General features: G+C 34.0%; 1 protein-coding gene across 2 annotated transcripts in view; it reads left to right on the forward strand.

The window, feature by feature from the left end:
* Positions 1–25,000, forward strand: part of LOC106883108 (glutamate receptor ionotropic, kainate 2-like) — a 251,853-nt gene that overhangs the window by 86,840 nt on the left and 140,013 nt on the right. For both annotated transcript variants that reach the window (XM_089338811.1, XM_089338813.1), the window contains exon 5: positions 9,328–9,495. In XM_089338811.1, the coding sequence (XP_089194937.1) occupies positions 9,328–9,495 (168 nt within the window). The remainder of the gene's footprint in view (positions 1–9,327; positions 9,496–25,000) is intronic.

Raw genomic sequence — 25,000 nt, forward strand, 5'->3', positions numbered from 1 at the left:
ATAAAAATCGTACACACACACACATAAACACACACACACACACTCACACACACACCTCAGTGCTCGAATGGTATTTATTTTATTGACACTGATGTGATTAAAGGCAAAGTTGAAGATGTCACTTTTTGAAATAAGAGCACAAAGTGCCGGTAAAAATGTTGCTTATCCCTTTTTCCGGCTCTTTAATGACTCTGCCATCTCAAGGCCTTATCAATCTGAAATAACAAATAACAAAAAAAAAACATATTAGATGGCATACATTTTTCTATTATTATATAACGTGTTTTGAAAGGGACATATTTCTGTAAACAGGTGCAAGCCTGGTTTTGTGCTTAGAAGGTTGCTTCCCAAACACATGGTTCCAGGTTCAGTCCCACTGTGTAACATCTTGAGCAAGTGTCATCTATTATAGTCTCGGGCCGACCTAAGCGTGGTGAGTGGATATGGTAGACGGAAACTCTTGTGTATATATGTTTGTGTGTGTGTATGTGTGCGCGCGCGCTCGTGTGTGTATATGTGAGTATGTGTGTGCCCCACAACTGATTCACAACCAACACTGGTGTGTTTACGTGCCAATAACTTAACAAAATATAAGTAGTTGGGGTGTCGATTCATTGAAGTTGTTTAAGTTGGTGCCCCAGCATGGCCTCTGTCTTATGACTACTTCAAGTAAAAGAAAAAAGATAAACTCATAACGAAGGACAGGTTTTGTAACGCATTTTTTGTAACGTCTGTGGTCTGAGGATATAAATTCGTTTGCTTAGCCTAGCCGTAGGTGTTACTGTCTCAAAAGATAGATGTCTTAATGTTAACAAATTCCGAGGCTTATTCAATAATATTGTATAAGTTGTAAAGCTGCTATATTTCTATGCAATATAGAATTAGTGTCTACTGGATCACTGTGTTCATAGAGTGGCGTTTTAAATGAATAATTACTCTCTTTTACTGTGTTTGTTGTGTTTATTTTTAAAACTCCAAATATACTTAGCCATTGATAGTATTCTGAAAACTGAAAATGGAATCCAAATTACATATATGGGCTTTTAATTGACCAGATTGTTAAACCAATATTCATTCTGACATCACATGAAAAGCATTGCGTTCGGTAACGCAATGCACTATGAATGCATTTATCATTGAAAAGACAAGATATATTGACGTAACAACTACACTAAGGTATTCACAAATATGTGTATTCGTGTCTGTGTAAACATGGCTTCCTCATATTTGATATCACTGTAGCGAAAATTTTCAGTGCAGCATCAAGTAGATTCTAACCCATTATTTAAAGAGTTAGTAAATTTTATATATTTAAACCGTGGGCGTATTTGTATTGTATTGATAATGGAAATTGTTTTAAAAGATAATTCTCTTGTGCTTTCCATTATAAATTTTCTTTAAATTCACTGTCAGCTAAAGACTAATTTTGGAGTTAATATAGCATCGCTTAATTGCACTTCATTAAATTCAACGATGGAAATCGTTATAGTAATCTTATTGACTATAATATATCTTGATTACGGATGGATACTTATACAGCTTATTTGTATGCAAGGGCTTTGTATTGAATTAGTGAGACTAATAAAATGCACCTTATATATTAACGATCTAATCAGCCTCCCATTATCGGAGAGAATCTAGTCGGTAACATTAGTAAACGATTGAATAGTCATTTAATAGTACCTCGCAGTGTAACGTTGATTCGTTTGAAGAGATTCTGATTAAAACACAATCCATGTAAGGTACAAATAATATGAACGCAATTAGAAAAAGATAGAATTCGTCTGTTTCGGAGCATATTCCAGTCGCTATATTAGAAATGTCTACATACAGCTTGCTTTCCAACCACCTTCAGACAGTATCTTCTACTACAGCCACGACCTGACCAAAGCCTTATGAGTGGATTTAATAGAGTCTGAAAGAAGCTCGTCGTATATACGTATATGTGGGTGGGTGGGTGTGTGTTTGTATTTGCGTCAGTGTTTGTTCCCTACCACCACGTGATATCCGGTGTTGGTGTGTTTACGTACCCGAAAATTAGCGGTTCGGCAAGCACCGATAGAATAGGCACCAAGCTTTAAAATAGTCTTGATGTCGATTCATTCGACCCAAATTTCTTCAGGACAGTGTCCCAGCACCCAGCATGCCCTTAGTCTAATTACTGAAATGTGTAAAAAATAAAAGCTACAGACAAATAAATGACGGCACACACACGTGAACACTAAAATAGCCATATATTGAAATTTAAACAACATTTCGAATACTAAGAAGCTCTTTCAGATCCATAATACATAGAATCTTAACTCCTGCGAATACTACCACGATATAAATAAGAATACTGTAAATATAGCTACAATGACAACAGCAAAAGAGCTGATTACAAAACAGAAAAATAAACGCGAATACAATCATAAACGCAACATGGCCACCATTATCTCTCTAACACTATTACATGTCACCTAAGTGGAACTTGATCATGTAGATGTACACTATATTATGTTTTCGCCAATTCAGAAGCTGGTGTACACAAGCATGTCCTTAAGAAAATAGAAACACTACGGCATTTACTAAATTAACGCAGTGATATCATGATCTTTTATTAATTTGCGTCAGTCATTGGATTAGGGCCATACATAGGCGCCACCTTGAAAGGTTTTAGTCGCACGAATGGACCACACAGCTTTTTTATATATATATATATATATATATATATATATATATATATATATTATTTTGCTTAAAAGAGTTCCAACACTGTCTGTTTTTTATGTTTTATTTATATTCCTGCAGAACTAATGTGGGGTATAGAATATGGAATATACAATATATAATATGATATACAATATAAAATAAAATAAAATAAATATGGATGGCACCATGAAAGAAAGTATTGAATGTAGATGAAATATTGAGTGTTCAATATAAAGGATCAAATATATAAATATATATATATATATATCTTCGAAACGCCGGTGTTAAAACGGGGGTAGCTGATGAAGAAGAATGTTCTCTATGTGGCTTGTGTGTTTTCACGTCTACGTTTTGTTTGCAATGTCCTGTACCCAGATATGCACCTATACATACAGGTGGATGTCGGTATGCACATACCTGTACGTAAACTGATAATTTAATGGAACGTAAACAGACCAACACTAGTTGTCAAGTTCTTATGGAGGACCAAATCAAGGACTCATACATACACACACACACCCGCACACACACATACAAAATAAATACAGATGTGTGTGCGTGTGCTCGCACGCCTGTGTGTGCGTGTGCTCGCACGCCTCTGTGTGTGTGTGTCTGTGTGTGTGTGTGTGTGTGTGTGTGTGTGTGTGTGTGAGATTGCTTTCAGTTTCAGTCTATCAAATCTACTCACAAGGCATTGCCCAACCCGGGTTGTAGTATAAATTGCTTCTTCAAGTTGCCATGCAATAGCACTTATTTCGAAACCGTGTATTTGGAATGCAAACTTCTTACCGTACATCCATGCCTGCATATAGACAGAATTGAAGATATTTTCTTTAATAAGTCGATGACATTGCCAAGGTGTACAGCAACAAATCCAGCAGATATCAACTCAGCAAAGGATAGATAATGATGTCCCTGAGATAGGTTTTCCTATAATGAAATGCAATATAAGAACTGTTTTGAAAACGTTGACATGCGCCTACACATCTTTACTGCAGACATGCTAAAACACCAGATTTACACGCACGCACGCACAAGCACGCGCACACACACACACACACACACACACACACACACACACATCTATATATACTCACAAACATATGTATAAAAATATATACATATATATATATATATATATTAATGATATTAGGGATAAAAATCCAAATTTACACGGAAAAATTCAATGTAACTTATCAAAATTAATTAAAAGTTCTCTCTCTCTCTCTCTCTCTCTATATATATATATATATATATATATATATATACTCACAAACATATGTATATAGATATATATATATATATATATATGTGTGTATATATATATATATATATATATATATATATACACACTCGCAAACATATATATATATATATATATAATGTATGCCTGTATGTTTGTATTGAAGACAAATCGGAAAACCAATAATATTCCACACAATCCAAACGTAAAATTTTACAAAGTCATCACATCATAATATCTGCTACTAAAAGAGGAAAGAACAAAATCATGATAGCATTTATCCTCTATAATATTTTCCTTTGTCATTTTTATAATTTCATTTTTACAATGGCACAATACACACATACTCTCTCAAATACATACAGATGCACACAATCACACGTACATGAGTGTGTGTGTGTGTGTGTTTAGGTATAGATACACGCGTGCATATGTATATATTAATGAAAATATACAAAACTTATACTCATGGATGCCTATGTGTGCGTGTGCAATTAACATCGGTGTATACGTTTGTGCGTTTATGAATATGTAAATATAAGTATATACTGGTATACATATTCATTTTTCATGCGTTGAAGCCGATTCAAAAGGAATATGCTTGTCCCTGCCGTATATAGTTTCGGAGAACATTACCATCTGTCGCGAACAATCATCATCTGAAAGAAGACATTTTCCGAAAATGAAATGCAACAACAATTAACATATTCACTCTAAAATCTCCCAGAATGTATTATAAATTAATGCGTATGTCTTAGTTTCGATTCTCTCTGTCCTTCGTGCACAGGAACATTTGCCATACATATATAGTTATAGAAATATATAAAAACAACTCGAAAAAGTACAGATAAATTGCTTATTCAATTTCCATATATATAAGTTTATGCTTGTAAAGGAAATTTCTATGTCCTTTCGATCTTTTATTCCATGGAGGTACAGCTGTACAACTGTACAGGTATATTTCTGTTATATAGATAAGGACTTACATACTTGAAGAAATTTAATGGCATTCGCGAACCTCAGAGCAGCAAGACTGTACAACAATTGTAAAACGATATATATTTTCATTCTACAACTATAGTTATTATTACACCCTCTTCTTTGCAAACAAAAGTGTATACTGATATATATATATATTGTGTGTATATGTTTAATGTATACAAATAACATGGAAAAATTTTTTTAAATAATTTGCAGGGTAGCAAAAATTCATTTAAGTGCGAAGGATGTAACAGCCTACTTATAAAGGTAGAACATCCGGGGTTTAGTGAAATGTTTTCAATGACATATTTAAATAAATAAATGGAGTTAAACGCAAGTGCTATTCAAATCTTTATACTTCCGGAATATGTTTCGAAGGAAATATTGGTATTATTCCAGAAGGAATAAAATGATATAAAACAATGCAATCTTCTCATCAGAGAAAAAGAAAGAAACAAAACGCATCAATAAGAAATTTTAGCAGAATGTTAAAACGTCTTATTCATACGTTTTCTTCACTTTTTCTCCCTGATGAGAAGATTGAATTGTTTCAGATCATGCTATTCCTTCTGGAATAATACCAATGTTTTCTTCGAAACAAATGTCGGAAGTATAAATATTTGAATAACACCTGCGTTTAACTTCATTCATATATATATACATATATATGTGTGTATGTGTTTGTGCGTGTGTCTGTCTGTCTGCGTTTGTATTTCTTCATCGCTTGACAACCGATGGAAGATTGATATTGTTGGTGTGCGTACATCCCCGTAACTTAGCAGTCCACCAAAACGGAATGATAGAATAAGTACTAGGCTTACAAAGTATAAGTCCTGAGGTCGATTCGTTCGGCTAAATGCAGTGCTCCAACAAGGCCGCAGTCAAATGCCTGAAACAAGTAAAAGAAAAATACATACATACATATATATATATATATATATATATATAATGTGTGTGTGTGTGTGTAATGAATCCAAAAAGACGAAGAAAAAACACAAAGCAAAAACAACAACACGAGGACGTGGTACATGCAAAGTATCAAGAGACGCTCATGGAAGGAAAGGAAGGGTGTTTTTAGGATTCGAGCAAATCTCTTCTTCAGAAACAGGAGACAGAGGAAAGTCCACGAGAAACGGAAGACGGAGGAAAAGAATCGCCAACATTCCACATCTAGTTACATACGTATATTGTGCGTGTATAGGCGCAGGAGTGGCTGTGTGGTAAGTAGCTTGCTTACCAACCACATGGTTCCGGGTTCAGTCCCACTGCGTGGCACCTTGTGCGAGTGTCTTCTACTATAGTCTCGGGCCGACCAAAGCCTTGTGAGTGGATTTGGTAGACGGAAACTGAAAAAAGCCCGTCGTATATATGTATGTGTTTGTGTGTCTGTGTTTGTCCCCCCGACATCGCTTGACAACCGATGGTGGTGTGTTTACGTCCCCGTAACTTAGCGGTTCGGCATAAGGGACCAATAGAATAAGTACTAGGCTTCTAAAGAATAAGTCCTGGGGTCGATTTGCTCGACTAAAGGCGTTGCTCCAGCATGGCCGCAGTCAAATGACTGAAACAAGTAAAAGAGTATATATATATATATACACACACACACACACACACACACACACACACACACACACACACAATATACGTATATATCTATGTACATGTGTATACATATGTGTGTGTGCGCGTGTGCGTGTTATTCCTCCCTGCGCCATTTCTGAACAATTTAAGACTACTTGAGTGAAATTAATCTCGGTCTGTTGTAGTGTGATTAATATTCCTCGTTTTTTTGTTTTTTTTTTTCTATAAATGTATTCGGATGAATATACATTGATAACAAACAACTGAGATAAGCAAAAACGACGTCAATGCAAATTTATCTTATTTCAAAGCAAATATTTTTTTCTTTCAACTTCTGATTTTGGCGATTATAGTCATTATTTTGAAGTACTATTACGACAAACAGTGTGAGGATAATCGTATTCATGATGATGATGATATTGAGGAGGAGGAGGAGGAGGACGAAAAGCAGAATGGTGGTGATGATGATTATGATCGTCATCATCATCATCATCGATGACGGTGATGAAGATAGGGGTTTTTGGGAGGATGGGGAAAAATTATAACGGTTTGTGATTGTGATGAATAGGCAAGGAAGAAATGAATAAAATTGACGAAGTAGAAATAGAAGATAAAAAGATAAAAATATAATAGTAGTAGTAGTAGATGTAGTAGAAGTAGATGTAGTAGAAGTAGTAGATGTAGTAGTAGCAGCAGTAGTAATAGTAGATGTAGTAGTAGCAGCAGTAGTAATAGTAGATGTAGTAGTAGCAGCAGTAGTAATAGTAGTAGTAGTAGCATCAGTAGTAGTAGTGATAGTAGTGGCAGCTTTGGTAGAGCTGAAGTTGATACTATTTGAATTAGTATCATCATCATCAGCAGCAGCAGCACCTTTCTCCGCCTACCCCCCTTATAGTGTTAACCGTCGCCATCGTAGTAGTCTCCGCCGACGTTGTCAACTTCTTCACTTTCATTATTATTAACCACCAGCACAACTCCATCACCAACCGAATCCATAGCAGTAGCAGGAGCGGCCGCAGCAACAGCAACGACAGTAGTAGTAGTAGTAGTAGTGGTAGATGGGGGACGAGGAAAAAGAAAATTAAAAAAGAAAGGTAACAACCATGATGTAGAAGAAGAAGAATGACCGAAAAAAAGGAAACAAACAAACAAACAAACAAAAAGAAATCGATCAACCACTGCAGTAGTAAAAATCTCCCCAGAAATTGGATTAGATTTAAATCGATTATCACTGCAGTACATCATTCTCACAAGAGTTTGGATTTGATTACGAACAACATAAGACAATCACAAAATAAGAGAACAGACAAAAAAGAAAATGTAAACGAGGTACGTATATGAGACACGTATGACGAGGAAAAATGAACGATGTTAAATGGGTCTCCGTACATATCCAATACTTTCTTGTATTAAATATCTATTGAAATAAACTGATTTCGACTTGTTTGAACAAATTCAATCTCGATTGAGAATATGTAACAGCCAAAAGGTTGTTACACAGAAAAGATGTGTATTGTAATCAAAGGAGTACTTACATGTCTATAATTCAAATGACACATGTTTCCTGGGTGGAAAATTGGGATTTGCAACATCGTTGCTAACAAAATACGAACGGAAATAGAACAATCTCGCTAAATCACTTAACATACATTCCGACGTTCGGTTGCAACTACGTATAACGAAATGTATTGTGCAGCTCGTATATATTTTTACCTCCGATGCAAGATCTGAATACGAAGATCATTTTAAAATATTGAATGGAGGCTTGCTACTACTTAGTAAAGCAATACAACGAACATTATTTTCTATGGCAAAGCTCATAAAAGTATATTAATAAACATAGCATTACGGAAGTACTATTATAACGATATATAAATGTAAGCTTAAAAGCAAATATATTCTTTTGATGTTATGATGGTGGCGATTACAGTGTTAATGATGTGCATTAGGATGACAATAAATTTAAAATAGTAAGGCATTTAAGGAATGTATCCAACAGTTATAAAGAGTTAGATAGCCTTTTAAGATAGACACGGACACGTTCCAGATAATAGCAATGCCGGGATCAGTAAATAGTGACTAGAACAATACAAATTGATGAAAGAACCAGAATAGACGAACAATAGATAAAACAGAAGTCACGGTGACGTCACAATCAGATCGACCGAGATGAATGGCGCTTTTATACTTCGGACTGACGTGTATAGGAAGAAAGCTCTCTTGCATATTGGCAATATGAATTTCTGGGGCAGATTAAGCAAGGAACAAATATATTTTAACAACAAAAGAATTACTATCTGTACAATTAAACCATCAATCTCACGGCAGCGCTTATTCCAAGAGAATTTTATTTCATCATTAATCAATCATTTACATCTATTGTGTATATTCTTACCAACATGCAGAAACACAAGCTTTGTGGTTATCCTACTATTGCTTTCTGTAGCTTTTCAGCTAAACTCTGTTCCGTTTCTTATGTATATAGTCTTCACGGTTTTTTCTTTTTTTTTTAATTTTGGGGTTGAAACATTGGTTTCATTATTTTCGTAGCCGTTAAAATAATGTACCAATCAACTATAACGAACTGGGGTTCGATATTATCGACTGGTTCTTTCCTCGGATATGTTGGCCTTTTTTTTGTTCCATGTCTTTTTTAATTAAGTTATTATAATTGAATTCCTAATGATATTTCATACATTATAATATTTGTTTACTACTTAGCAACCTACACGCAGACATATATATATATATATATACACATAAATGTGTGCGTGTCTGTGCATGCGTATGTATTTACTTTTGTTTCAGTTTTCTTTTATTTATTCTTGCAGGACGTTGAAACTATTGATATGGAGGACTTCAAACACAACTTTGTGAATTTGACCGGATTTCGAATTGTGGACCCGGATAACAGCTACACGAACAAAATAATGCGGGACATGGAGATATACGAAATCCAAACCGATTTACAGCTTCTCAACAAAAGTGGATCCATGTCAGTAAGTAATACATATATCTTTATGCAAGAGACAGGGAAAGATTAAAAGAACAAGAAAAATGCAGCAAGCCTGCTTGATAGTGTTGTCAGATGTGGCCTGCAGATCATCATACAACTTGTTTTATTCTTGTCTTCCGCTTTATGAATTCACTGTGCACATACGCATTGCATGTTCACACGTCTCTTTCCGGTTCGTTCTCCAGACTGTTTATAGATCACAACCATCTCATTTACCTAAGTTCATGAGGAGCGCTTCACGCTACGATGTTTGCGGAAAGATGAAAAAGAAATGGGCCAGTGGGAGTTGTGTTAGCAATAATATTTGTTTGTCTAAATATATGTTCGTAATTGAGTATTATGTGAATCCAAATTTGTGAGTTTCTTTTAAGCTTTATTTTTATAAGTATTTCTGTAAAGAAAAGGCGAGCATAAAAAGAGACACATACAGACAATTACGCAAATAGGCAAGTGGGTCTAAGGGTGCATGCACATAAGCAAGCTCTTTCTCCTATCTCTCTCTCTCACCCACTCACACGCACATATACCTATATAATATTTTCGATATCATAAGTATTTCTAAACTTTCGAGAGAACGCGAAATAATTATTTCTTTGTAATATTGATTCTTGAGACACATCACATGAAGTTATAAATAACAATATGCAAAATGTTGTGTTGAGAAACCATGTAGGACATACAAAATTGAAGGTTGTCTGTCCTTGCAGATATAATTTATAACCTCATGCGATGTGACACTGTAGCAAGTATTTAAAAATAATCATATGTATGTGTGTATGTGTCTGTGCTTATGTATATATTTAACTCTCTGTGTGTACGCCCATGTGTATGATAGTGAGTGAATATATTTGCTCAGCTTATCTGATTATTATATATCCATCTCCCATCGTATATGTTTGTGTATGATGTATACATATGTGTGTGAATGTATATATGTATGCAAAGATATTTGAAGCATATAACTTAAATCATTGTATTGCAAATATTTTTGTTCTGATATCAATGTTTTCTTAGTTAAATATTTTCACGAGACAAGTTACATTTAATATCGGCAGTATTCAAGTAGATTGATGTATTAAAATATTAAAGAAAATAGGCTAAATATTTCCATGTCAATCGGTGCATATCGTTCAAGAAATATATTGAAATAAATAACTTTGTAATACTATCCATTAACTGTACAACCAATAACAAACTAATTGAACGAGATAATAAAGAAACGATAATCGTCGTTTGTCAAGACATCTCATCGAACGAAAACATTTCGTTGGATTAACGGTTATGTTTACGTCGATACAACGCTTTTTTTTACCGTATTTTTTTCGTTTAAAATATATTACTGCTCATATTAAATAGCAAAACTTTAAATACATTAGTCCCATATTTCCTATGTCATTAAGATTGCATTACAGCAAATAAAATAAAGGAGGAAAACAGCAAATAATTGGAAAATGAACATCGTAATATTTCGAAATTGGTGTTTCTGTTGGAAATTACTTTACATATGCCCAATCTCCATTAAAACAATAAATCACGGTAAAAACTTTAGTTTTATTTAATTGTATCAAATGATTACCAGTTGCTCCTCAACGAAAGCCTTCGTAGAAATATCCCGTAAAAATATAAACAGTAAACGATATTACATCGATTTCCAATTTTGGCACAGGGCCAGATTAAGTAAATTACGTCGACCCCAATGGTCACCTGCCACTGCTTCTATCGACTACGAAAGGCTGAAAGGCAAAGTCGACCTTGACAGAATTTGAACTTAAAACATAAAGGAAAACGTAAAATAGTAAAATTGATTTCAAATTTGAAATAAGGCTAACAATTTTGAGAGATGGTAAAGTCGATTATTTTGAAACCACCGCACAGCTGGGACTCATTTGACCGACTCCGCAATGATGAAAGAAATTGTCGACCTCTGCGGCAATTGAAATCAGACGCAACGACAGACGAAATGCCGCTGGGCGTTTTGTCGGCGTGATGAAAATTTTTCCCAGCTCACCGCCTTACGTAAATGTATAATATTAACATCAAGCCTTCTTTCTTCGTAGAAATTCCGCCTGGATAATTGTTCTCTTTTATTACAATCGCTCAATTGATTTATACGGTAAAATTCCCGCCCTCTCTTTTCGTTTCCCCGTCGCCACACATTCTCTTGATGAAGGCCGAGGAAGGGGAAGTATATAAAGTAGGGAGAAATAAACAAAAGCGAATGAAAGGGTTAATGCCTAAAATCAGGAGGCGGAGAACACTACAAGAGGATCCTATTTAATGGTTAATATTAAGTTCATGCTGCTGCAAACGAACGGCGATGTTCTAATATCCCAAATAGTCATTTACAAAATTAAATATCAGGTGAATGGTTTATGGCCCCATTCATAATTGGCTCTCCGTCGGTTACGACAACTAGGGTTCGAGTTGAACCGATCAACGGAACAGCCTGCTCGTGAAATTAACGTGCAAGTGGCTGAGCACTTCTCAGACACGTCTACCCTTAACGAAGTTCTTTGGGGGATTCAGCTTGACACAAAGTGCGACATAGCTGGCCCTTTGAATTACGAGTATAATTCATTTTTGCCAGCAGAGAGAAGTGAAACAACGTGAAATAAAGAGTCTTGCAGAGGGACACAACTCATATCCGGGAATTGAACTCACGGCATTACGACCGTAAGCCAAATAACCTTACCACTTAGCCATGCGCCTTCACAGCACCATTTGTAGTTGTCATGTAAAAGATGTAGATATAGGTGGAGACAAGATGAATAATACTTCACATTATTCATTCAAAATTCCGCTGAGTTCGACTTTGCCTTCATCCTTTCAGGGTCGATAAATTAAGTAACAGTTACGTATTGGAGACGATATAATCACCTGGCCCCCTCCTCCCAAAATTTCGGGCCTTTTGCCAAGAGTAGAAAAGATTATTCTTTCAAAGTACAACGAGGATGCGACACACTTTCACTATGCCCAATACATAAAGTATCTTGTGGGCAGCTTTGTGATGCTCTCGATTTCATTGCACTCAGAGACAGTATGTGATTCGTGAGATAGCTTTTCCCGAGATAGCAGATGTGTTTTTGTATTATATAATATTTCAGGTTGTGTACAGGATTTCTTTTTCATCGAATGCTTCAAATATTCATTGTATAAAATCCACAGCGATCACCAAGATTTTACATAGCATTTTTTAACCTCATGTATTAGCACTTTATTCGTTGGCATGTATGAACAGTTTTGGCTTATTAATATTATTATTATTATCATCATCACTATCATTGTCATCAACATGGTCATCATCACTCTAATTATCTTAGTCATTTTTATTGTTAATGTTGTTGTTGTTTGCTGTTGTTATTGTCATTATTACCCCATAATTATAAAACATAATTGCAATTCATTAAAATTATTACATACAAAATGATTAGTGCATTTGCTACATGTGTTCTTCTTGATGAATATAACATACGAATGTTGTTACTTCAGTTTTGGAACTATAATCAATAAATATCATTGAGCATTCATTTCTTTCCCTCATTCCCGCGTAGGTGTGAATGCATACATGTATAAAAACGAAAGATATACTTACATATCACAAAAATTATTACTCAGAGTTTCACGTTGCCGTTCGTCGGAGAATTTTGTTATATATATATATATATATATATATATATATATATATATATATATATATATATATATATATGAGAGAGAGAGAGAGAGAGAGAGAGAGAGAGAGAGAGAGAGAGAGAGAGATCCAGATGAATGTGGTACTTAATTTGAGGCACCAGAATTTAGTACGGTACTATCTATACAATTTCAAAATAAGGTGATTAAAATCAAAATAAGCAACAAGGATATCCAGAGGTAAAGCAGTTCGATCGTACTTGTTGCTTATTTTGATTTTAATCAACTTATTTTGATATATTTTGTTTTTGGATTTGGTTTGCAAGATTTTTTATGTGGTTGCGTGTGTTGAAGCATATTCTGTTGTGTCTGGGGAGAGTCATTTTCTTATATATATATATGTGTGTGTGTGTGTGTAAATATATACGTATGTAGCAAGTTCGTGTGTATATATATGTGTATATATATTTATATATATGTGTGTGTGTATGTATGTAAACATATACGTATGTAGCAAGTTCGTGTGTATACATATAATTAAAATTAGGATTCAGCAAGAATTGCTTCACCACACACCGAAAATTAGAAATACCAGTCAAAATTACTATTTCTCTACCGAAATTGTAGATTTGACTGCTATTTCTAATTTTCGTTGTGTGGTGAAGCAATTCTTGCTAAACCCTAATTTTAATAACATTTATACAACTTTACCGATAGTGGTTTTTTAACACACTGCTCTACTTGGTAAAATTACTAATTATTAATTAATTATTAATTTTTACCTTATATCTGTAAGAATCACGCACGCACACACACACACACACACGCACACACACGCACGCACGCACGCACGCACGCGCACACAGAGAGAGAGAGAGTTTGAAGTCTCTGTCTCTTTTGAATATGAAAATTTAGAAGTTAAAAACCTTATAATATAAATATAAACTCTGAGAAAGACCCTTAAGGAATCTAGTTAATGATCCCCTAAGGTAAGTTCTTATGCTATATTGGTAACGGTTGCTACATCCTCTGGAAAATTATTATATATATATATATGTAGGTCCTATGATGATATGGACGACTGACTGAATGTGTTTACAATATTTGTCTAGCTCCTGTCCTCAATGCTGTGATACCGTTAGAATGTGGTTTGTATTCTAGTGTCACAAGTTCCATTCCTTCACTACAGTTCACTGAATATTTTACTACATTTTAAAGGCATGTATTAATTCTTGTCGAGGCATTAAATGATCATTTTGCATCAACATCTGCGTTCTTAGTTTATTTCTGTATCAATCGCTGCGAAGGTCAGCTACCAAACACTAAAAATCGTATAGGAAGTCATTAATCATTTTGTCTGTAATCTCTTTACGTTCTGAGTTCAAATTCCGTCGAATTCAACTTTGCCTTTCATCCTTTCGGGCCAGATACATTAAGTACCAGTCGCATCCTGGGGTCGATCTATTCGACTGGCTCTCTCCCCCAAAGTGTCGGGGTTTGCTCCTAGAGTAGAAAATAATTTATTAAAAGGCAGAACCTGATTAGTCTTTAAAAAAAATTCTAGGGGTGATGGTTTAACCTCAATTAAGTACCCCATAATTTCGTTATTGTGGGATATCAAAATATTTCAAGATAATTCTACATACCTGTTAAATACAGAGAAAGAAAGAAATTACACACTCCGACTATTTCTTGAGACCTTGTGCACTATCAGTGATTAAATGTTTTTATAGGTAAAGTTAAACGTTACTGCTATGATATTCCAAATTCTCCTACTACTACTACCACAACAAACACACACACGCACGCACGCACGCACACACACACACATATATATACACACACACACACACACACACATATATATATATACACTGACACACACACACACTCACTCACTCACACAACCGCACACAGATTGCTAGATAGATACTTATATATATATATATATATATATATATATATATATATATATATATATATATATATATATATATATATATATATATATATATATATGTGTGTGTGTGTGTGTATGTGAGTGTCTGTGTGTGTATACACATGCAAACCCACACACACATTTATATTCATGCAGTTAGGCATATATATGTGTATTTTCATTTATTTCTGCCTTATTTTCCTGTGTATAGATTTTTATTTGTATATGAGAGATCGCGAGATGTGTGGAGAGAAAAAAAAAACAGGTGTGCAGTAGAAGAGATATATAGAGATACATATTGACATAAATCTGCAGCGGAAAAATAGAAACATATTTAATACATAAAAGATGAATAGATTTCCATACAAGAGCCCTCAGTGTATTCTCTGTATGCATTGAAATTATAACATCTGTAAGAATACAAAGAACAACGACAACAACAACAGCGAATTAAAAACAAAAAAAATAATAAAATAAATACTAATCATAAAGTATTTTGTTTTCTTTTGTGAATATGAAAACATTTATCTAGTACAAAAATGTAAAAAGAGAGACACAAGAAAACTATATTAATTGATGAGTAAAAACAAATAGATTATAGCAATAAAACAGAATTTACTCAGTAAAAGAAAATGATTCATTGATTATTTTCCTGCTTTTGTCTTCTGTGTAAGAAACTGATAGAGAAATAGATTGGTATATGGAATGAGTTAAGTGTAAAACGTATTGTTCATTATGTTATACGATTTGATGGATACGATTTCGTATTGGGAAACAGTCGTGTTTAAAATACATAGAATATACATATTAAAAAAATGCATTCTACTCGCTAATTTTAGAACTACCTAAGAATAACAGCTGGATTTTCTCTGAAGTCATAAAGATTTGAGTTTTAGAAACGATAAACGTCCGTTTGCTTGGTGACTTATTGAAACTTGGGATATAAAGTACTGCAATACAAATTAGCTCTGAATTTAACCCCACCATTTAGAATTATTTCGACTTATTTATTCCAGATGTTGATACAAAGAGTGTAATTCCAGTTCCGATGCTGGCCTAACTTCATCCATCTTTGAGATTCTTTATTTGTCGCTGTGAAAATTTGAAAGGGTAAAATAAGAGTGTGGATCTATGTTTTGTCATGAATACATGAACACCTAAAATAATTAGCGAAATCATGGTACGAGTTGGCAAATCATAATCTATTGCGATTGACGGGTGTTGTACATATATTAAATAGTGTACAACTAAAATGGATGATCAGCACGGGTTTTTAGGCCAGTTCGATCGAGAATGCCATTGGGTTAAGCAACAATAGTAACAACAATATCTAAATAATTATGAATCAAGACAGCAAGTTATGCCGTATGCTCAGCGGCATTTCGCCTGTCTTTACGTCCGAGTTCAAACTCCGCTGAGATTGTCTTTGCCATTCATCATTCCGGGACCGATAAAATAAATACCAGTTGTGCACTGGAGTCGATGTAATCGGCTTACCCACTCCCCTTTAATTGCTGGCCTTGTGCCAAACTTTGAAATCAATATCATTTTTGATTTTATTTACTTTTATGTTTTTGAAGGGAGTGTGCTGGCAGAATCATTAACACGGTGGACGAAGTGCTTGGTGGTATTTCGTCCGTCTTTTTTCTGAGTTCAGTTTCTACCTAGTTCGATTTTTCCTTTATTCCCTTTGAGATCAATAAAATAAGTACCATTCACTGTGTTCGATACAATCGACTTACCCTTCCTCACAAATTGCGGTCCTTGCGCGAAAATTCGAAGCCAAAGTTACTGAATCATTACAGGCGGTGAAGTGTTCTGAATCATTCGTACTTTGTGGAATTTTATCGGAGTTCAAATTCCACAGACGTTGACTTTCCTCATTCCAGAAATAATGAAATATTTGCCGATTGAGCACTGGAATCAAAGAAACTGGCTAATTCCCTCTTCTGAAATTTCAAGCTACAACAGAAATAAAATTATTACTAAATTTATTATGTCATCCCTTTACTGGTCTTTATTGGTTGATCAGTTTTCACTAACAAGACCCCCAGGTCAAAAGCTTTCTAGTGTATGTGTATATATATATTTCTTTATTGCCCACAGGGGGCTAAACATAGAGGGGATAAACAAGAACAGACAAAGGGATTAACTCGATTACACCGACCCCAGTACGTAACTGGTACTTATCTAATCCACGCCGAAAGAATGAAAGGTAAAGCCGACCCCGGCAGAATTTCAACTGAGAACATAACGGCAGACGAAATACTGCTAAGAATTCCGCCCGGCGTGCTAACGTTTCTGCCAGCTCGTCGCCTTTGTGTGTATATATATATATATATATATATATATATATATATGGAGAGAGAGAGAGAGCAATGTATTGTGCAATGTAGTTTTGTATACCTTATTTAAGGTGATACGTAATAAATAAGGAAATTTTGGATGCTAATTTTCGACACGACGTAGTAACGTTATAGTTCTCTTTATGATATTAATTAGCTTCACATGATAGTTGGTTTCGCATAATTTGTTCGAATCCTTCCAGCTTCAACACCCCTCCCCAACTTCTTTCACAAGCATGATTCGTATAAGACTCTGAAATTTTGCCTGTATCCTACATATACATTTACATATATAGCCATTTTTAGTAAACCTAATTTCATTTATTAACAGCATTTATGTATATATAACAACACGCAATTCATTCCGTATAGCAAATTTAACATACTGTTGCTTCAAATTATACTTGATTATGTAGAGATAGCATACGTATGCAGTACGACAACGCCCAATTCTCCTATAGACAATGTATCTTTCCATTCACGTCAGAAATACAAGCCTTAGCTAAAACCACTTTCACTTTTTTTTTTTCTACACATTTGTAGAGCGCTCACAATTATCGATACCACTTATCATTCCACTTAAAGACATATAAGATCTCTTCTTAAGTAGACAGTTTTTAAGCAATACTCTAAAAGTAGAAGAATGGCTCTAATACCTCGAATATTTCCTTCTGACAAATCTGTATCACAATTTATCTTTTTTTTTTATCTTTCTTCTATTAATTCCTCTAAATTACACTCATTCATATCCTCGTGCAAACACTAATTGTTATTTTCTTTACCTGAACGTTGAAGTTTTTGAATTCTCAAACTGAAGACGTCAGCTTCAGAAACTTTTACCATAATTTACCTTAGCTAATGCATTTCAATCTGATTATCTCATATTTATTACCCTTTAACACGTTTTATCACCAATTATTATGTTTTTTAATTCTTAAGCTACATAGTTTATATTTTACCCTTTATCGTGTTTAAATTCACTAAATTATAGCACATCATAAATTCATTTTTACAATAACCTGAAATATTTGATAAATCGCACCTCTATATTTTTTGATCGCTCTTAACAATTTTAAAGGCAGTGAATATAAAAAGAAATCCTCTCAGCGAATATACTTAAAGAAAAATAACCGTTTTCTAGTTAATATTCAAGTCTCCATAAGAGACTGTCAGAATGTTGTAGACGCCTCTGATGAGAACCCAATAAGGTTCGAAAATCGATTAAACACGGTGAGCTGGCAGAAATGCTAGCACGCCGGGCGAAATGCTTAGTGGAATTTCGTCTGTCTTTATTTTTCTGAGTTCAAATTCCGCCCTGGGCGACTTTGCCTTTCATCCTTTCGGAGTCGATAAATTAAATACCAGTTGCATACTGGGGTCGATCTAATCGACTGGCCTTCTCCCCCAAAAATTTGGATCTTGTGTCGAGGGTAGAAAAGAATATTTAGATCCCCATACATACTGTATGTATATTATAAGTTACTTTGTAAATGTTAAGTTACTACTTCTCAAAAATCTGTTTAACTCTATAACAATCGTTCAGTTTGAGTATTCTACTATTTATATTTCTGCTCTCAGTCTGATTTCTTTATAGTTTTCCAGTTATATTCATTTTATGACTTCAAATTTAATTATCCAACTTCCTTTCATAATTTGTTCCTACAAACATCCATGAGGGCTTATTTCTTTTTAATTCATCTAATTTCACATACATTGAGATTTAGTATCATTTACTAGCATAAATAAAGAAGGTATCGATTTTATATTTGATACAGTGTTTTTCTTTTACATTAATTCTATATACACACAAACTCACGGTATTTATACCTTTCTTTAATTTATATAACTCAATCTTATATCCTTACTTCCCATGATTCAATTTGGAAAACAGTTGTATTTAAAATATATAAAATGTAGTAATAGTAAAAATCGCTATTACAGCATTTTAAATTTCATATTATACACGATTCCAACATACATAGTTATCTGTATATTATTTTCATAGGTAATAGTTACTTGTATTATTTCTTTCCTCTCGTTTATTATATGCACATACATACATACAAGCACATATACATATATATAGTCTCACTCGGTCGGTTACGACGAGGGTTCCAGTTGATGCGATCAACAAAACAGCCTGCTCGTGAAATTAACGTGCAAGGGGGTGAACACTCCACAGACACGTTTACCCATAACGTAGTTCTCGGGAGATCAGCGTGACGCAGAGTGTGACAAGGTTGACCCTTCAAATTACAAGTATAAGAGAAACAGGAAGGAAGAGCGAGAGAAAGTTGTGGTGAAAAAGAACAGCAGGGTTCGCCACCACCCACTGCCAGAGCTTTAGGTGTTTTCGTTTTAAAAAGAGACGTCCAAATCATCAAGTTAAACCTGAGGTCCTTGTATACATATATACATATATATGTATATATGTATTTGTATATATGCATGTGTATATGTGTACGTATATATGTATATATATATATATTTATACATGCATATGTATATTTATATGTATGTATATATCTATCTATCTATCTATATATATATATATATATATATATATATATATATATATATATATATATATATATATATACACGTATATATAAAGAGCGAGATAGGTAGGTAAAAATAAACATTAGTCATGCGTTTGACTATACACATGATGAATTGAATACTCAGATCCCATATATTGAATATTGTCTACAATCGTCGGTAAAGAAGCTAAGACTAGACGCTTACGTAATTTTATTCTGCACCGTACCAAAATTGCCATTCAAATTAATCTATAAATTTCCAGATACTTGTCAATTGTTATCTATGACTATATCTTACGTAAAAGTACATCGGACTTCCAGATTCAAAATGCCAAGAAATCTCTATCTATTTTTTTAGTTTTGCAAAACTGATTTACATTTAAATGTTGAAGAATTTAGAGTGCAGAGATAGTTATTGGTTATCAATGTACATATATTTAGTTCAGTAACCAGCAACACACACACACACATGCATAGATAATACATATATACATACAGACATATATATATATATATATATATATATATCTTATAGTAAAAATGGATACATAAGGGTGGAAAATCACAGAAATAATACCATATGTCCAACGCAAGATACAATATGTGTGTTCATTCGACCAGATGAACACAAACGTAGACAAAGACAGTACAGGAATTGAACACACATATTGTATCTTGCGTTGGACATATGGTATTATTCCTGTGATTTTCCACCCTTATGTATCCATTTTTACTATAAGATGAATTCTAGCTCATGCTGAGCACTTCAACTCTAGCCCGTCTTTATGTATTGTTATATTAACAATACATAATTATACAAAAATTACAGTTTATATATATATATATATATATATATATATATATATATATATATATATATATATATTCAAGTCTTCGAGCATCCTATTGTTGTTTGAGACAGTCAAGACAAAGTATATACGATCAAAGTGGTCCGCTGTCTTGCTGATATGAATATTTCTTTATAAATGAAAGAGAAAGAGGACTACTATAAACAGCAACTTCTATATCCAGATTATAAATTCACATATATAGTGATAATAAATGACGCACGTCATTTGTGAATATATTTAAGTGACAATCTTGATAAGATGAAAAAAAAAAAGGATGGGAAAAAACCTAATTAAATCAGGCAATTAACTTGCACATTACAAATACAATCTGTTAGTGGAACAATACAAACAGGCATAACATCTCTCAAGTTTAAAATCTGACATAGTTTTTGTCATCTACCTGCCAACGATGTCGATTTCTATCTTAATTAGTAACCAATTCCTTCCTAACGGGAACAAATTTAGGTAATAAAAAGCAAAGGAGAATATGCATGTATGTGTATATGTCGTTTCTATTATTGCCAAAGTGTCGTAAGTTCAAAACGTTGCTTTTTCAGAAAACAATAAAATAATTTCTCTATTCCATAGCAAAATTGTTGTAGTAACTTTGACAAAGATATCGATACGATAGTTTGACTAAAAGAACCGGCTAATGTAAGTAAAAATAAATAGTGAAAATAAAAAGCATTTGTCCAAATAATAGCGATGATATATGTGTATGTATACACACACACACACACACACACACACACACACACATATATATATTATATGTAGATGCACGTACATAAATGCATATACACAAATTGTATACACGCATGGGGGCGTTTTGTGTTATAGGAATATACGTGTGTGATTGTCTATATATATGTATATATATATATATATATATATATATATATATACATATATACACACACATACAGGATGCCGTATAGGACTTTTCGACCGTTTCAGAGTATGTTACATATATTTTCATGCACACAAAGGAATAGATACAAATAGTTGTATGCATGTGGGCGAGGGAGGAGAATATTCCTGGCTTGAAGTGTTCCGGGAAAGGCCTGGTTAGTAGCTCATCCTCCGTAGTTCTTTTACGGGGCTTGCATAAAATGTGTGAATCTGAAAGGAACTTTTCAGCATCCCCTCACAGATATGCATAAATAGATAGAGAGACCGATAGGCAGACAGAGGAGAGATATAAGTATAAATATATGAATGATTTATCTGAAAATTTATCATTCATCTAATTTCAGTTTTGACTATCTACTTAAAATATCTCATCATAATTTGTGGGAAAGTGAATCTGATAATATCTGAATAGTAATTTATACAACGCGCTACTGAGTGTGGCCTTGACAATGAAAGCCAGAAATGTAGAGCATAATCTTATCTCGTTTGAATTTGAAATGACTATTTCTGTTGAAAAGTTTTCATTATCATACATACATCTACTGCTTACACCAGGGATAGCATTGATCACGAGACATGTTTGCCTATATATATATATATATATATATATATATATATATATATATATTATACTGTTCCGTGATATACATATATATAGGATAGTGGCACAACAATGCATCAATCTTTACTGAAAATAGCAGTCGATAATATATACGACGCTATAGTAAAGCTTCACTGTATATATATATATATATATATGTATATATATATATATATATACTGGCGTAAATGCTCGCGGGCAAACATAAAACAATTCATATACCTGTAGGGAGAACATTAAATAAATGTACAACCTAGACATGGATAATCGAGGACCGAGATTTCGAATTTTCAAAATTCCTGGCCGTTAACATACCTTGGGTAAGTGTCTTCTGCTATAGTCTCGGGCCGACCAAAGCCTTGTAAGTGGATTTGGTAGACGGAAACTGAAAGAAGCCTTTCGTATATGTATGTGTGTGTGTGTGTGTGTGTATTATGTATGTGTGTATATGTTTGTACGTCTGTGTTTGTTCCCCAACTATCGCTTGACAACAGATGTTGGTGTGGTTACATCCGCCAAAAGTGAGCGATAGAATATGTACAATGCTTGCGAAGAATAATTTCTGGGGTCTGTTCCGTGAAAGAAAACTCAACAAGAATTGTACTCCATCTAGTGAGAGATAAATATCATTTATTTAAAGGACACAATACTTTTCTTTAAGTGCTACTAATTGTTTGATCTGTTGAGAAATATCTCGAACATCAGGCACAAACCACGAATAACGAACTGAAAACAAATGCATAAGAGAAGAAACGCGAAAAATCTAAGGCAGTATAGAGACAACTTATATAGGAAACGCGTGGCTTAGTGTTTATGGTGTTGGACTTATGATCGTAAAATTGCGGTTTCGATATCTGAGCCAGGCTATGCATTGTGTTCTTGAGGAAAACACTTTATTTTATATTGCTACATTTGCCCAGCTGGCAAAAATTAGTAAACCTGTGATGGACCGGCGTCCCGTCCAGGTGGAGAAAATATACGGCATGGAAACCGCCAAACCAACCCTATGAGTTTGTATGATTTGGGAAGGAACCTATAAACATACACACACACACGTACACACATTCACAAATATCTCCATATATTTACACGCACACGTGTTATGACATTCGGATCTTTTGAAATATAATGTGTGCGGGGAAAAGTCTGTATACGTCACGCTCTCTGTTGAAGTAAAACAATGTCTGACGAAGTTACATGCATACACACACATACATACACACACACACAAGCACACACATATATATATATGAAAGCCTATTACAATTAATATAGTTTTTGAAATATGTAGATGATTGTTTTTTTCTCTTTTTTTTTAATGTCATGCAATCTAATCTGAAGATGTTACTAACCTTTTTTTTTGCCGTTTGTGACTGCTTTCGTTTAACCTTTCCAAACAAGCATCCACGTATGTATCAGTATATATGTGGACGTTTGTGTTTCTGTGTGTCTGTAGTTTAATAGATACATAGACAGTTATATAGATTGTTCTACGCATGATGAGAGAGGAAGAAATGGCAAGATGACATATGACATAGAGTGACCAAAGAAGTGCAGAGTGTGGCATGATGCTGAAAATGCCAGCAGCTATAAATGCAAGAAAGTTTAGCTTTTGTTGTGCTATCTGATTTTTTTTCTTTTTTCCTTTTTTGCTTACTTTTAATCATTCTGATGTTAATGTCATGGACGGCAGATTTATATCATGAAAGAAATATTTATTTGAAAGTTTATTAGTTGCACTTTTATCCTCCACTATGATATAGAACATCAATGCCTCTGCATGTTCTCACGAAATCACGTGCACATAAATAAATACACACGGAAATATACTCGCTTATGCACACACGTTCACACATACACGAATATGCAGTATCTCTACTACTGGTGAGTTTAGATCTCAAATTAGTGAATCATCAGTCAGAATATTTCCTGTAAAGTGTTGTAGTTACTATTGCACATAAAAATAGCAATAACGACAAATGATATCATTTTTTTTCCTCACCGTACGTTTCACCGTTTTGATGAGTTGCACCTCTACATGGGATGTTCCTAATGAAATTGAATCCTGAACTTCAATAGTTCATCGGAGGAAAACATAAATGTATGGTGTTAGACAGATAAAATATTTTTCATTTAAATGCATTTGATCTGTGAACATCCACTTCAGAGCATGCAAAGTATCCAGAATGCCAGAATGGGCAAACCTACATTGGAAACAAATAATATAGATTTTCATTCCTCATAATTTCTCATGTGTGTGACCGCGTGTGCATCGTTGGCGATTTTTCTTTCTCTGCCTTCCCTTCTTTAGACTTTTCCTATATTTCTGATGAAGAGCTCCGTTCGAAACATGAAATCCCCTTTCTTTTCTGTCCTTTCCTGAGCGTCCAATAACACTGTACGTATTCCACGTCCTCGCGTTGTTGTTTTTTGGTGCTTTTTCTTGCTTGTTCATGTTTGGATTGACTATATAATATATATGTACGTATATACATATGAGTAAATATAATGACAAGCAAGTTAAGTCGATTTACACAGAATATTAAATATATTTAATAGAAAAAACTGTACATACGCATGAATATGAATATTGCGACTTACAGAATATAAAAGATATCAGGAATTAAATAGGTAGATTTTTGCGAGTCCATCAGCTGTTTCTGGGAGCTT

Source organism: Octopus bimaculoides, chromosome 21 (assembly GCF_046866305.1).
Source record: "Octopus bimaculoides isolate indiv1 chromosome 21, ASM4686630v1, whole genome shotgun sequence".
Taxonomy (NCBI): Eukaryota; Metazoa; Mollusca; class Cephalopoda; order Octopoda; family Octopodidae; genus Octopus; species Octopus bimaculoides.